General features: G+C 37.0%; 1 protein-coding gene across 2 annotated transcripts in view; it reads left to right on the forward strand.

Moving 5' to 3' along the window:
* Positions 1-15867, forward strand: part of TERF1 (telomeric repeat binding factor 1) — a 35193-nt gene that overhangs the window by 15481 nt on the left and 3845 nt on the right. For both annotated transcript variants that reach the window (XM_026495897.4, XM_057307942.1), the window contains exons 6-8: positions 398-504; positions 5348-5436; positions 11741-11844. In XM_026495897.4, coding sequence (XP_026351682.1) covers positions 398-504; positions 5348-5436; positions 11741-11844 — 300 coding nt within the window. The remainder of the gene's footprint in view (positions 1-397; positions 505-5347; positions 5437-11740; positions 11845-15867) is intronic.

Consider the following 15867-nt stretch of genomic DNA (forward strand, 5'->3'; position numbering starts at 1 on the left):
ACCTGAGCCGAAATCAAGAGGCAGGTGCTTAACAGACAGGGGCACCTCGTGGCTCAATCTGGAATTTTTATTGATCTTTCTTTCTTTCTTTCTTTCTTTCTTTCTTTCTTTCTCTCTTTTTAAAGTAACCTTTTATCTTAAAATTGCCTAGTAAGCACTGTATCAAATACATACATAAGGAAAGATCTTCTGCATAAGGCTTATAAACCAAGTAGGTAACTAAAGTAGCTGCTATTGATGTCATAGTTACTGGAGAAAACACAACACAGTCCCCTTATTGACCTGTGAACAGACACGTTGGTTATGACTATCAAAGAATTAGAAGGCTTAATTTTAATGCTGTTTGTTCAAAATGGCATAATGGATTCCTTTCTCTTTTACAACCCCATTTTTTAAGGCAGCAGCGAAAGTAGTAGAAAGTAAAAGGGCAACAACAACTCAAGATAAACCTAATGGTAACAATATTGAAATGGAAACCGAAGCTAATTTGGATGTAGGAAAAAGGTTTGTAAATTCATTAATATATTTTTGTTTGCATGGATACATCTTTAATGTGAAAGTGTTGCTGGTGAGCCATTTTTAACAAAAAATTATTATAGAGGGTATGTTTTACTGATTATTAACATTTGGATATTTGGAGTACCGTACAATTACTTCATGGTTTATGCAAATTGTTACATATACTAAGCAAAGTAGTACAGTTTAAATAGTGTGAGTAATACCATTTACCATTCTTAGGCAACGTGCGCTCTGGAACAGTGTTGAGGTTGGAAACTTGAATCCTCTGTGCTCCTTCAAACTCAGATCTCACATGCCTTCATCATGTGCCTCACTATACTGAGGGTTATTCTAGTATTTTTAGATATTGTTTCTACATCTTTAACAATAGCCTAACCACTTCATCCGGTGCTTCAGTGCTGGAGGGAAATGGGCTGTGTCAGTCCTACACGTAGTAGTCCCCCTTATCCGTGGGTGGATACATTCCAAGACCCCCAGTGGAGGCCTGAAACTACAGAAAGTACCAGACTCTATATATACTATGTTTTTAACTATACATACATACCTATGATAAAAATTATAAGTTAGATTCAGTAAGAGATTAACAACAACAATAATAGAACTATAACAGTATAATAAAAGTTATGTGAATGGTCTCTTCTCTCAGAACATGTTAGTTAGTTCTGAGACGCTGTGAGGATGGGAGCTGATAAAATGCCTACGTGATAAGATGAAGCGAGAGGAATGACAGAGGCATCATAACATAGTATTAAGCTGATAGGAGCCTCACGAGGAAGATCATCTTCCAGGTGCAGCTGGCTGTGGGTAACAAACTTAACAAACTGGAAACCGGAACACAGATAAAGGGGACTACTGTATTGAGAGACAAGTTCAGTCTCTAAGATTATTTCTGTAGGGATTTTCAAGGGTAATTTTTACCTTTTTTTTTGGCTTTAGAAGCTAACCTTGTTGAAGAAGATAAACTCTACTGTTATAAAGTTCTTTTCTGTTGAACCTGTGGTCCATTCCCTCTATTCTTCCGCCCTTAACCCCAGGCCAGATGGCAAATCCATGTGGTTTCTGGATGGATGGATTTGGCAATGGATGTAATATCACTCTTTTTTCTTGGTCCCGTGACTTGAGTGCTGCAGGTTCCTCATCTTAACTACTTATTTGGGGGGGGGGGGGGAGCCGGGGGATTGGGTTCAAGTTGGATAGACATGCATTGCTTATACTTCAGGACTAAGCTTAGTCTCTCCTTGTCCCTACTAACAGCGTGATCTGCTCCCTCACTGGTTCATCTCCCCCAAAACTATTAAAGTCTTAATATTATTTTCTAAGATCCATTGTAAGAAGTAGAGCTATCATTTTTATTGGCTCAATTATTTCATTTTGTTCAGGAAATCAAAGTTTAGTGGTAATACCAAGACCCAGTACATTCTGGAGCCTAGCCTTCCTGCCCAGTGTAATACTGCTTTAAAATCAAATTAAGATTTGCCATGATTCATGCAGATAATGAACACATTTCCTCCGTACTCCCATACAGTACTACCTGCTTATTTCAAATGCTGCTTCCACAAGGCAATTTAATCATTATGTGTAAACAACTCTTAATGTTCTCATCTGTCTCTCTGTACCCTGACTCTCCTCACATGTCCAGTTAACTTCCCGTGTTACGAATCCCATCTCAAAGCTTCTTTAATACATTCTTATTACTTGTATCCTAGGTTATTACTTAGCTTTGTACCATGTAAATCCATCCTTGACATGACTTCTAGAGTTAGTGTTCCATAAAAATAAATCTGTGTAAGTCACTTTTTAACTTAATAATCTCTTTTGGCCTTTTGTTTCCTACTAGATGAGTTAGAGTATATTGGCATGGCTTACAAAGCTTTACATAGTCCCTTTCTGGTTTTTTGTTTTTTTTTTTCATATACAACCTTATCCCTAAGCATTAACCTCTCCCTGCCCACATACATGGTACTTCCTAGCAACACAGAACTTCATCCTGATCCTCAAATGTTGCAAATTCTTTCATGCTATCTCCCTTTTCAATTTTGAATTTCCTTTCTGTTGTCTCCAAGATAAGCCCTTACTTGCCATTCAGGGTCTAGCTCAAAGATCACCTGTGTTTTACTGAGCTCTCTGTTGTCACTTCTGTGCTTCCACAGCATTGAGTCACATCTCTATAAAAGAACTTACCTTGGATGGTAACATACCTGTTTACCTTTCTGTATTTCTCACTAGACTGAGAATCCTTTAAAGGTTCTTAATTAGCTGTGTATCCTTGGTACTTAGTTCATTACGAGGCATACGTTAGAATTTGCAATGCACTAGACTCAGAATAAAACTAAAACTAGAGACAAAATGAAGATCAAGAACCAAACAAGTATCAAGACCATCCTGGAGGCAAATAGAATCAGAACAAGTAAAGCATCAGATTCACCAGTATCAGGACAAAAATCAGCAGGACACAAGTGAACAGGGATAGAATCAGAAGTGTGATTATGAAATCAGACAGTAAGAAAGTTGAAACCTTCATGTTACCAAAGGTAGATGAAATAAAAACTTTGCTCTGATAGAGCTTATAAACTATTTCGAGGCAATAAGAATTATAGACAGGAAACAGGAACAGCAGCAGACGTTACATAATTTGTTGTTAAAATGTGTAGACTTAGATGCTGAAGAAGTTGAGATGGAAGCTTCAAGGAGGGGTGAGCATTGTGCAGGCCCTCGAAGGATAGTTATGATTTTTACAGTTGGATGGAAGAGGAAATGTCATTTTAGGATAGAAGAATAGTTCCAGTGAAGGCACAAAGGTATAAATGGTTATGCTGTGTTTGTGGAAGCTAAGTTTAACTTCAGCAAGGCGGGTGGGGGGAACTTGTTAAGAAGCTCAGTTGGAGACTAGTGGGGAGGGCAAGAAATTTAACTTGAATCCATGGAAATAAAGATCCATGGGAGAGTTTTTGAAAGAGTGACGTGAGTGCTTGATTACAACATTAACTCTGCTTAACTTATGTTTGTGAAAGCTTGATTTAATATCTGGTAAGTACATCTGGGTAAAAACTTTCCATGTTGTAATGGACTCTCTGTATGTCCTAATGTTACCAGGGTTTCTGTCCAAAGATATTTTGTATAAATTGAAATATGACTTGATTACACGATAAGTACTAACCTTGTGAAAAGTTTTTATTTACATTCTTACATATTTTTTCTTTTTTTAAAGTGTTAGTGACAGTGCAGTAACTGAATTCTCAGGGGTACAGTATCCTTATTGAGGTGAAGTAGATGGACATTTTTCTTCTCTGTCTTTAAAATCTTTGAAGCACTTCATGCAGACCTAGATATTTTATAATAACTGTCATATAAATGGTGTGCTTTAGAGAATATCCTAGGTGCCTGCTTATCTCAACAGGTATTCAAGACCTTGACGTGTCTTGGAATTCCAAACTATAGAGACCTGCATCTGGGATCCTGAGTTGTTAAACGTTTCCACAAGGCCATTATTGGCGTAGACATATAGGGAGTGCTTGACCTTAAAGCAGATGTTTAATAAACTCTTAATCTGTTCTAGGAACAAGGATATGTTGCTGGGGGGGCGGGGGCTTGGGGGTAGTTACATTTCTGATGTATATCCCAAATTCTTATTTTATGAAATACTTGAAAAACCATGTTTAATCTACTGGGAATTTTGTGACAGACAATATAACATGGTCAGGGAGCAGAAAGTCTACATGAATGATTTCAGAGATAGAGCAGTTAGGATGCTGAATAGGAACCATAGTTGGAGGTTTTGATTTAGTGTGGGGGAGGAGGTCATTGGAAATGAGAAATTGAGAGGTCAGTATTGTATGCAGATCATCCATGAGAACACGGAAATAACATGATAAAACCATCACTTGGGGGGTAGAGAAAGATCTGTGAATGATGGGAAGTGCTTGCAAGGCTAGTAAATGGTTCTGAAGTATGGTAGATGGTGATACACATTAGTAGAATGAATCCTCAAGGGCTAAAGTTTCTTATGGAAGTAGGATCCTGAAAGTGGCATTTGTTGGAAATGGAAAGTATAGAGACCCACCTCTGGGACCCGGGGTTCATAGAAGGTAGAAAATTAAGCCTGTCTACTTGCGCAGGCCACAAAGAAATATCCTCCCTAAGGGAGATTTTAGACAAAGCAAAGAGGTAGGGGAACTGGTGAAGAGGTTGAGAATGGCATTTCAGAGCACAATAGAACGTTTTGGGAGGAAGGGAATGGATTAGCAGGTTTCATGTATACTTAGGTAAAAATATAGATTTTAGATGGTGATAAAATCATTTCCTAAGCTTAGGTGAACTACTTTTTTCATCTAAACTAGCTCCTTTATAAAACTGGAATAATACCAGCTTTGCAGGGTTGTCAAAATTTTGCCACATTCTGTGTTTCCAAACAGCCTTCATTTCAAAAACGCTCCTTTTGGAAGCTGTAAAGATAAGTGATACCTACCATTATGTGTAAAGGAATTCTGGAATTTCTCTTTTGGGAAATAAAAGCCCCAGGAACGAATGAAAATTAATAGCTGATAGTGTGAGGATTCTTTTTTCTTCACCTATCTAATTAGAAGGCCAAAAGAATCTTGATTTCTAAGTAGATGAGATGGAGAAAATAAGTGATGGGAGGAGAGGGAAGTCAGATAACAAGAATCTTAAGAGGCGGAAGATTAAGATGGGGCACTCAGCAAGGAGAGCACCAAAGGAAACAGGCCAAAGTAGAAGGTCCTAAAATAGAGATTTAGACAAATCATCTGCCTTCTTTCATAGCTTTTTTACTTTTTGTGGAACCAATCCCATGCTTTTATGTTCAATTTAGGTCTCACAAGAAGCTCTTCCTACCTAAGTCGAAACACGGAAGCCAACAACAGGATTTTAATAGTCAAGAAGGAGTGGGAACTCTTCAGAGTGAGTACTCTTATTATAATTTTAGAAGTAGAGAATTGATGTGCCCTTGAAGGTGATCCAGCCCTTGACCTCCCCAATACAACACCCAGACACACTTCAGAAAACTAAAGCACAAAGGATTAAATGTCATACCGTCATCGAGTTAGAAAGTTAGTGCTTAATTTAGAAAATTGGCTATTCTGATTGCCTAGCTTAGAGTACTTTTGCTATGATGGTACATTGCTTTTCTACCTTAACTTTAATCAGCAACTTGAAATAGTTACTTAATCTGAAACATGCAGTTATTATCATGATAGTTATGTTCTATAAAGTCACTGTGGTTGCTGAATACTAAACCATTACTAGGGAATTACAGGGTTAGATTCCTTTGAGCCTCTTGTCACCACAGTTTTGTCAGCTGATAAATACATAACCTTGTTCAGTGTGTTTATGTGTTTCTGTTTAAAGATACTAATATATAATGTTGATTCATTAACCTTGAACTTGTGGCCAAGTAGCACTGTAACTCATGCCTGGATGAAGCTTTCTAAGGCACATTTTTTTCTCTTGGGAACATCCTAGTCTTCTTGCACTTAGGAACACTAGACAACACTTCCACAATACATCTGAGGCCATTTCGAACAGCTAAATTACCCCGAAACACAAAATGTTGCACTCAGTAGACTCCAAAGAAGACAATTATTTATAACAGAGCTAAAACACAAAGGCAGAGCATCACCTTGCTTAACCTTAGCTGGGAACACACACATCAGGTGAGATGAATTTTTTTTGATCTGCACATGTCCACCAGTGCCCACAAAAGCACTCTGTATTGATTTTTGAATTACAGATTATTAGCAGGGAAGTAAATTCACAAATACAGAATCCATGAATAATCAGGACTGACTGTGGAATCTAGCTACCCTCCTTATTGCAATTAGAATTTATTCTTATAAAAGGCATCGCTGGATTTTAAAAAACAAGCAACAGTAACAAAACAAAGCAAAACAAAAAACTTAAAAGTAGTCCATAGGGGTGCCTGGGTGGCTCAGATGGTTGGGCGTCTGCCTTCAGTTCGGGTCAGGATTCCAGGGTCCTAGAATTGAGCCCCACACCAGGCTCCCAGCTCAGTGGGGTGTCTGCCTCTCCCTCTCCCTCTCCTGCTTGTGCTCTGTCTCTCTCAAATAAATAGATTAAAAAAATTTTTAAAAAGTAGTCCATAATTGTTTCAAATTTCAATTTGTTAGTTTCTCCTTGGTATGTATTCATTAAGCAAATGTTCATTGAACCCACACTACATTCTAGGTACTGTATGAATGAATGAATGTGTGCAAAGATTTTTAAACTTTATTGATCCACACCTAGCAGCTTGTGGTCAGTATACAAATAATGGATGTACCAGCTTGATGCCAGGGACATAGGGCTGCAATAAGTATTAATTGAATAAATTTATTCATAACTGATGGCTGATGACAGGGCCAGTATTAACTAATATTTGTAAATTATAGCTCTAAAACAGTTAACATCCATAGATACTATCATCCTCATTTTAAGACGGTAAAGTTAAAGAAATACTTGCTTCATGTTGTTATTCCAAAATCGTTCTGCATCTACTGCTGCAAAATGGCTAGGAATCATAATTCTAAACTAAAATAATTTGGGGATTCTGGACTTCTAATATCATAATACAAAATTCAAAGAAGTGGAAGCATGTTTTTTTTTAGATTGTAAATAGTTGATTAGCAGTTAAACTCTGAGAACTGTAACCTCATTGCTGACTGGTTTGACAGTGACTATGGATATTGAGCCTAGATCTTGGGAGTTTTAGTAACATTTTTTGACATGTTGGTAGATGTTACTAATACGTACATACTTTTTTCTTTTTTTACTTCCAGTTTGCTTAAAAGGTATGCAGTATCCTCTCTTCATAATTAGAGGATATTAGTTTTGTTAATGCTAAACAGTTTTTTTCAGACTTGTAAAATTGCCATGTACTTTTAAAAAATCAAGTGATTCAGAAAACTTGAAAGAAAGAAAATCACTTAAATTCTTTCTGCGCAGAAAAAACTTACCAGCATTCGGTGAAATGATATGTAAACTCATTTAATCCTCAACAGTCTTATAAGTGTTTTTTTTTTTTTAATCATCCCCATTTTATACATGGGGAAGCCACTACAAAAAGATATTGAGTAAAATATACTTGGTCAGAGAAATAGTTAACAAACTAAAATTTGAAATTAACCTTCTTGGGGCGCCTGGGTGGCTCAGTCTCCGGCTTAGGTCATGATCTTAGGATCCTGGGATTGAGCCCCATATCGGGCTCCCTGCTCAGTGGGGAGCCTGCTTCTCCCTGTCTGCTGCTCCCCCTGTTTATGTGTACTCTTTCTCTAACTCTCAAAAAAAAAATAGCCAAATTAAAAAAAAAAATTTGACCTTTTTGAAGTAAGCTCTATGCCCAGTGTGGGTCTTGAACTCATGACCCCAAGATCGAGAGGTTCATGTTCTGCCAACTGAGCCAGCCAGGCAAACTTAGACATTCAGACTGCAGAGCCCATGCTTTTAATTGCTGGGCTAGACTCTGTCAGTGGAAATTTAGTCAAATAAAAATTTAGAAAAATGTGATTAGATTACATGTTACTTTAAAACACATTTACATTTTGAACTTCATGTAAATGCTGTTTCATAAGAAGTGTATCAGTAATCTATATGATTCCTCCAAAGTGAAGGATATGGAATATGAAATGCTTCAAGAGGTTGGATCAGGTTGCCTCTGAAATCATAAATTTAAATTTTAGACTGTTGAATGACTTTATCTAAAAAGGATATTAGCAAAACAAAAAATAAAAAAAAAACCCTGAAAAACCTGTCCCACCAATTCCCAATTTTTCTTAGTTTTATTTTATATGATAAAGGTTTGTAGAATTGTCTTTTCTAGCCATAATTCCCAAAGTAGTTTAATCTATTTAAACTGATTCATTGCTGATTACCAGCCCTTTGACCATCATGTCCCCATTCCTTACCTCTTGTTTGGCTAGGTTTTTTTAAAAGACGGGATTATAGATACTATGATTTCTAAATTTTTACATCACTGAGAGGGTCGGCTCTTCTTTTTTCTTTTTGGGGTGAGAAAAGGAATTTACTGCCTCATACTCAATAAGTTCAGAGGTCCGTTAGCTTCAAGTGTGACTGGATCCAGCTACTCAAGGATTTTCATCAGACCTGCTTCCTCTGTGTTTCTCAGCTCTACTTTCCTCTGTGATGGCTTCCGTTCCAGGCAGACTCTTCAAGTGGCAACCCCTGACAGATAGATGCTCCTATCATCACTGAAGTGGAAGATGTTTTTTTCTTTCTTTCTTTCTTTCTTTCTATCTTTTTTTAATTGTATAGTTGACACACAATGTTGCATTAGTTTCGTGTGTATTACGTAGTAATTGGACAACTCTATATATTATGCCGTGCTTACCCCAAGGGTAGCTACCATCTGTCCCCATACAACATTAGTACAATACTACTGACATAGGGAACTATGCTGTACCTTCAGTGTGTACTGTTTTTTGCTTAAAGGGAAATTTGGCTAAATATAATATTCTTCGGAGATACTTTTCTTACAACTTTGCAGATACAGATCCATTTTTTGACTTTATGAGTGCTGCTGTGGACAAGTCTGAGGTCAGCCTTTCTCCCCCCTTTCTATATGAGTTGCTTTTACTCATAGATTCCCAGATCTTTTTTAATACATGCATTTAATGCTATAAACTCCCCTTTAATTACTGCTTTAGTTTCATCCCACAGATTTTGAGATGTTGTTTTTTCATTTAGTTCAAAATATTTTTTCATTTCCCTTAAGACTTTTTCTTTGACTTCTGGGCTATTTAGAAACTCTGTTTAATTTCCAAATATTTAAGGGTATTCCACATATCTTTCTATTATTGCTTTCCAATTTAATTCTGTTTGGGACTGAGAATATACTTTGTAGGATTCTTCTTTTAATTTAAGATTTGGTCTATCTTGGTAAGTGTTGATATGTACTTGAGAAGAACGTGAATTCTGTTGTAAAATATCAGGTCAAGTTGATTCATAGTGCTTTTCAGATTTTGTGTATGCTTGCTTATTTTTGCCTACTCTTTCCACCAAATTACTGAGAGAGAATATTGAAACCTCTAACTGTAATTGCGAATTTCTCTGTTAATTATTAATCTCTGCTAATTTTTTAATTTCCTTTTTGCTTTTTTTGTCCTTTAGCATCTGTTTAAACAATTTGCAATATGAAAATCTCTGTTCATAACTGGTTGGTTTCCATTTTCTTGACTGGAGCCTGACCAGCACATATTCCTGCAACAATCCCATATTGTCCCGATTACTGTACTTTCATAATAAGTCAGTATGTGATAGGGAAATTCCCTTCATCTTACTGTTCTTCAGGAATATCTTGACTATTCCTGGTGTTTTGGTCTTCCATGTTGTCAGGGAAAAAACCCAACTTCATAGAGGATTGCAAGCAGTAAACCTGCTACAACTCCATAGGTGCCAAAAGTAGGCAATACGACTTAATGAATCAGAGCAAAACAGTTTATTACAGCACAACAATAGCATGGCATCAGCATAATTGTGCTAGTTTCTTTCTTCCAAGTACCATAGACAGTGCAATGGCCCCAGATAGGTGTTGTGCAGGCAGATAGGTTGTACTGTAACTGAGAAACTTGGTGCCAAGGGCCTACCTCTTTTTGAATGATTTTTTATTATGTTAGTCACCATACAGTACATCCCCGGTGTCCGATGTAAAGTTCAATGATTCATTAGTTGAGTATAACACCCAGTGCACCATGCAATACGTGCCCTCCTTACTACCCATCACCGGTCTATCCCATTCCCCCACCCCCTCCCCTCTGAAGCCCTCAGTTTGTTTCTCATAGTCCATAGTCTCTCATGTTTCATTCCCCCTTCTGATTACCCCCCTTTCTTTAGGGGCCTACCTCTTTTTGAGTAAGATAGCAAACCAGCTCGTTCCCTCCCAGGAGAGGGTAGTTACCTGGTGGTCAGACTATGGTTCCTTTGACCTACTTAGGTGCCTATTTGATACAAAACTGTTTAGTATCAGGAAACAAGCCTTGTACGTTCAGCAAAAACTGCAGGGATGCTCGGGGCCAGTGGTGGACTACTTCTCATAACACATATAATTTTAGAATAATGTTAAGTTCTACAAAAAGCCCTGTTGAAATTTTCATTTGAAATGGCATTATAACAATAGATACTTTTGGAAAGAACGGACACAGTTGTTATAGATTAGTATTAATTGCAGACTTTATATTAATTATGTTATGTCTTCCTATGCATGAACAGAAGTATATTACTCTATTTAGGTGGTCATATATATTTTCTTATAATGTGTAGTGTATATATACACACACACATATGTAGTAAAGCTTTACAATTTACTACATGTAGATCTTGATCACTGCTAGATTTATCCCTAATAATATTATGTTTTTTTGATAGTATTGTAAATATTATCTTTTGTTTTAATTATTTAAACTATTGCTAATGAACAAATACTGTTGAGCTTTGTTTATTGATCTTCTATCCAACCATCTAAACTCTTTTTAATTCTATTTGTAGATTCTTTAAGGTTTTTTATATAAACAATTTTCTTCAGTAGTCAACAGTTCTCTTTTCAGTTACATATACATTCCTGTCTCACTAAACTGACTGAATAAGAAAGAAGGAATGAGGGAAGGGCTATAGTTCTTACACTAGCTAAAATATTCCTTAAACATTATCTTAAGAAAATTTCAACAATAAGGTAAATATTCCTTTTCTTAACAGATGATGAAAAAGGACAGGTTCTGGGAGGTGAGAAACTTGTTTAAAGACATAAAAGAATCAACATTCAATACCCGCTATGATTTTTAGAAACTGCTTTGCATTGCACTATGCTGCTTCCAGATTCAAAGGGGAAAAAATTAAGCAGATAGAGTTCTTTTTATTTAAAATAGCTAAATACTAGATAGGAATTTCATGATAACCTTTAAAAATATCCCCCCCCCTTTTTTTTTTTAAGATTTTATTTATTTATTCGACAGAGATAGAGACAGCCAGCGAGAGAGGGAACACAAGCAGGGGGAGTGGGAGAGGAAGAAGCAGGCTCATAGCAGAGGAGCCTGATGTGGGGCTCGATCCCATAATGCCGGGATCATGCCCTGAGCCGAAGGCAGACGTTTAACCGCTGAGCCACCCAGGCACCCCCCCCTTTTTTTTTTTAAGATTTTATTAAAAATATCCCCCTTTTTAATGTGAAGCAGTTTTTGATGATTATTTCTACTTTTAGGTGGAAGAATGAAAAGACTCAGGAGGCAAGCCACTGAAAAGAGAAGACATATTTTGAACAATCAGCCAGTAACTTCTAAAAAACATGGATCTAGGAAAAAACAGGTATTTATTATATTTAAATAAGACTTAATGGATGTTAATTGTGATTATTTGACATTATTCCTGCTCAACCCTAAAAGATCTTGAATGTAAAATGTTTCCACTTCACCATCTTTGATTTTGCCATGTTAGATTAATTGGCCAATCTACGTGTTCTAAGTTCCAAAAAAAATATTACACCTGTATTTTTAAAATAACCTTAAGTTATTTAAGTTGGGTATAGATAATTACATTTGTTTAGAATTATTGTGATACTATCATAAGGTCTATTTATCAATGTAAAGTGGGACTTAAGTGCACATTATAAGCTTTCATCTTCATATCTTCCTTATACGAATCCAATTTAAATAAGGTCCTTCTGTGCTTTAAAAAAAGAAGGAACCATTTGATAGGGAATTTTTCTTTTTTTTTTTTTTAAGATTTTTATTTATTTGACAGAGATAGAGACAGCCAGCGAGAGAGGGAACACAAGCAGGGGGAGTGGGAGAGGAAGAAGCAGGCTCAGAGCGGAGGAGCCTGATGTGGGGCTCGATCCCATAACGCCGGGATCACGCCCTGAGCCGAAGGCAGACGTTCAACCGCTGTGCCACCCAGGCGCCCCAAGGGAATTTTCTGTTCAGAAAGTTAAGATAGGTCAATTTTAGGACTCACTTCATTTCTGCACTCAGTGATTATAGTCCTGTGCCATTATTTCCTGTGTTTTATCTGGTTTTCTAGTTGTTTATAGCAAGTAAATAAATCTAGTCCTTTTCTGTCACAGCTAGAAGTTGAAAGTGACCCTGTACTTTTTTCTTATTCTCCTTTATTTAAGATGAAATTTTGTTTTTTCTCAAATAGCTGCTTGTAAATAGTTCATGTTGAGACACTGGGGCTAGGGTCAAATTCCAGGCTACTAGGAATATCTCTTGTGTCTCAAGTGAACATAGCAAGCAGTTCCTACTTCAGATTTGCTTCCTGCAAATATTGCTTATCCATGTGATTCCTTATTTAGCACCACCGCCTTTATTATTTAGAGCAACTGCAGGTTGAGGGAGGCTCCTGCTGTTGGCAGACCAGGGATTCAGGGTGTGCAACTCAGGCGATGTTTTCTTTACTCTGGAAAATTGCACCTCACAGGCTTTCTGAGATCTATAGGCAGAGTGGCTCTGCCCTACTTCTTTGCATATCTTTTGTCAATTTCCACCAATAATGTACCCTTTCCACCTGTATTATGATTCAGGTCATAGGGTCTTTGAATTTAAGAGTTTAGGATTTTATTTCTTTCCTTGATACTGTTGAGTGAATTCCCAAAGGAGAATGGGGAAATGCCAACCACATGCCACTATATGCAGCCAAAAGTCATACATATTTTCTGTCTTTGAATTTTTGCACTTTGAGTATAATGTGTGAAAGTGTAGATATTTTGGCATTGTCCTACTTTGTGTTCTTGGGGACTCTTGCGTCTGTTTTGGTGTCTGTCATTAATTTTGGAAAATTCTCAGCCATTATTACTTCAGTTCTTCTGTTCCTTCTCTTTCTGATGTCCCATTATCTATAGGTCACATCTTTCAAAATTTTCCCACAGTACTTGGCTGTTCTTTCCTCTCTCTCTATTTTTTTTTTTTTTCCCATTTCTCTCTCACTGCTTTTCAGTTTGGGAAGTTTCTATTTTTTGTTTCAAGCTCACTGATTCTTCATTCATGTTTAGTCTGCTGATGTGCCCATCAGAGGCATTCTACATTTCTGTTACTGTGTATTGATTTCTAACATTTCCTTTTGATACTTAAGGTTTACATTTCTCTGCTTGCATTTACCTATCTGTTTTTACATGTTGTCCACTTCTTCCATTAGAGCCCTTGACATTAAATCATAGTTAAATTCCCACTTTGGTAATTCCAAAATCTCTGTCATAGCTGAGCCTGATGCTGCTTTGTCCCTTCAGATTGTGTTTTTTTGCCTTTTAGTGTACCTTACCAATTTTTTGCTGATAGCTGGACATGATGTAAAAGAAGAGAGGTAAACTGACCTTCGGTGTAAGGTTTCATGTTTGTCTAGCTAGGAGTTAGGCTTTATTTACTATTTGCTATAGCCATAGATGTGAGAGGCTAAAATTTCCTTATTTTTGTCTCTCTTGCTGTTTCTGGTTTTCCCTAGACTCCTTAGTAAGGATCTGAGGCAGCTCTTTCAGCTAAGGCAGTTGATTTACAGGAGCCCAAATAATATGGTAAGATGAAGGAGGAGAGAAGTATTCTGTGGTTTTGTGTGATTTTCTAATTCTGTTAGTGAGTTTGTGTCCTGGACCAAGACCTTTATATGTGCTTCTCAGCTTTTATTTCCCCCTCTTCAGTGAGGAAGGAAGTCTAAAAGGGGCTGCAGTTGGGTATTTCCCTCCTGACATGGAAGGCTAGAGAGGGCTGGAGTTAGGTGGAAATGAGTTGGAGTTGTGGGCCACACTAAAATTGGGCACCTGGAGTTTTTTAACTCAAGCTTGTCCACAGTCAGCCTCCATCAGTTCATCCAACATAGTTCAGTGTTCCTATCAGTACTGGCTCTAGCTGTGAGCTTCTGTTCCTGATGAGCTGTGATTCTCTGTATCTGCCTTTCTGTTTTTCTAGCTTTTATGGCAGCGGTTTGCCTATTGACTTTAGTTCTCTGATGGATCTACAAAGAGTTGTTGACTTTCAGTTGGTTTAGTTTTTTTCTTCTTGTGAGGACTGGAATGATATTTCTAAGCTTTTTATATGTTGGTCCCAAAACTAGAAGTCTCTGCCTCGTGTTTTAATTGATCTTTCCCTGTAGTTCTTCTGGTAACAATTCTGAATGGCATTGTAGGTGTTATTTACAGATGTATATTAAAAAAAAGTTTCTCTGTTTTTTGTGGGGTTTTTTTTTTTAATTCAAAACAAAATGTGGGTAATCAACTATATAATTTAAAGAGCAGAATACAGGTGATATTGTCTATCAGTGTTTACTATGCCAAAAAAGAATTCTGTGGCTGTCACAAGTATCTCATTTTATTTTTCACTTTCTCCTGTTGGCTTTTTGAGTGGGACTTTTTTCAGATGAGTGACAGATTTTATCTTATTTTGTGTTAACATTTTGGTTCTTTTTTTTTTTGTTTTTAAGATTTTATTTATTTATTTGACAGAGAGACAGCCAGCGAGAGAGGGAGCACAAGCAGGGGGAGTGGGAGAGGGAGAAGCAGGCTCATAGCAGAGGAGCCTGATGTGGGGCTCGAACCCAGAACGCCGGGATCACGCCCTGAGCCGAAGGCAGACGCTTAACCGCTGTGCCACCCAGGCGCCCCCTCTTTAAACTTTTAAAGATTATATTATTATTTGCTATATGATCTTGTTGCATATGATGTTTTTCAAGGCTCTTGCCTTTAAATCATAGATGAAATTAAGATTTAAAACATTCAGGTCCAACAAAAGAAGACATAATCACAGAATAACAATACATCAAATTAAAGTTGCTATTTTTCAATAGAAGAAGAAAATTAAATACTAAATGTTGAAAACTGTGGTTTTCAGTTAACCTTCACTTGACAAAATTATAACTAACTTCTAGGTCAGAGGTTGGCAAACTTATTCCGTCAAGGGCCAGGTAGGGAATATTTTAATAGGCTTTGTAGGCCATATATAGTTTCTATCACATTTTTTTTTCTTCTTTAAAAGCAGGTTTTTAAAATGTAAAAACCATTGTTGTTAGCTTCCGGGCAGCGCAAACAGCCTGAGGCCGGATTTGGTAGTCTTTGCTGTATGGGATGCACTGCAAAACACTGCTTAAACGTGTACCCAGGGACCTAAACAGGATTCAGGCAGAGAATATTATTTATTTCTTGAGATAGATGAGCTTTTTTGTATTGTATCAGATATCATCTGTGCAGTCTATTCAAAGTAATTAATTCATATTTGAACAAGAGAACTGTGTCATATATATGAAATTTGCATAAACCAAGGACTGCTTTTTAAAATTGAACAAAACTGTAGCAACTTCTGACACAACAGAAATTCTTGGGGACTGTAAAAGCGATACTTTAACGTT

The sequence above is a fragment of the Ursus arctos genome, unplaced genomic scaffold (assembly GCF_023065955.2).
Source record: "Ursus arctos isolate Adak ecotype North America unplaced genomic scaffold, UrsArc2.0 scaffold_6, whole genome shotgun sequence".
NCBI lineage: Eukaryota > Metazoa > Chordata > Mammalia > Carnivora > Ursidae > Ursus > Ursus arctos.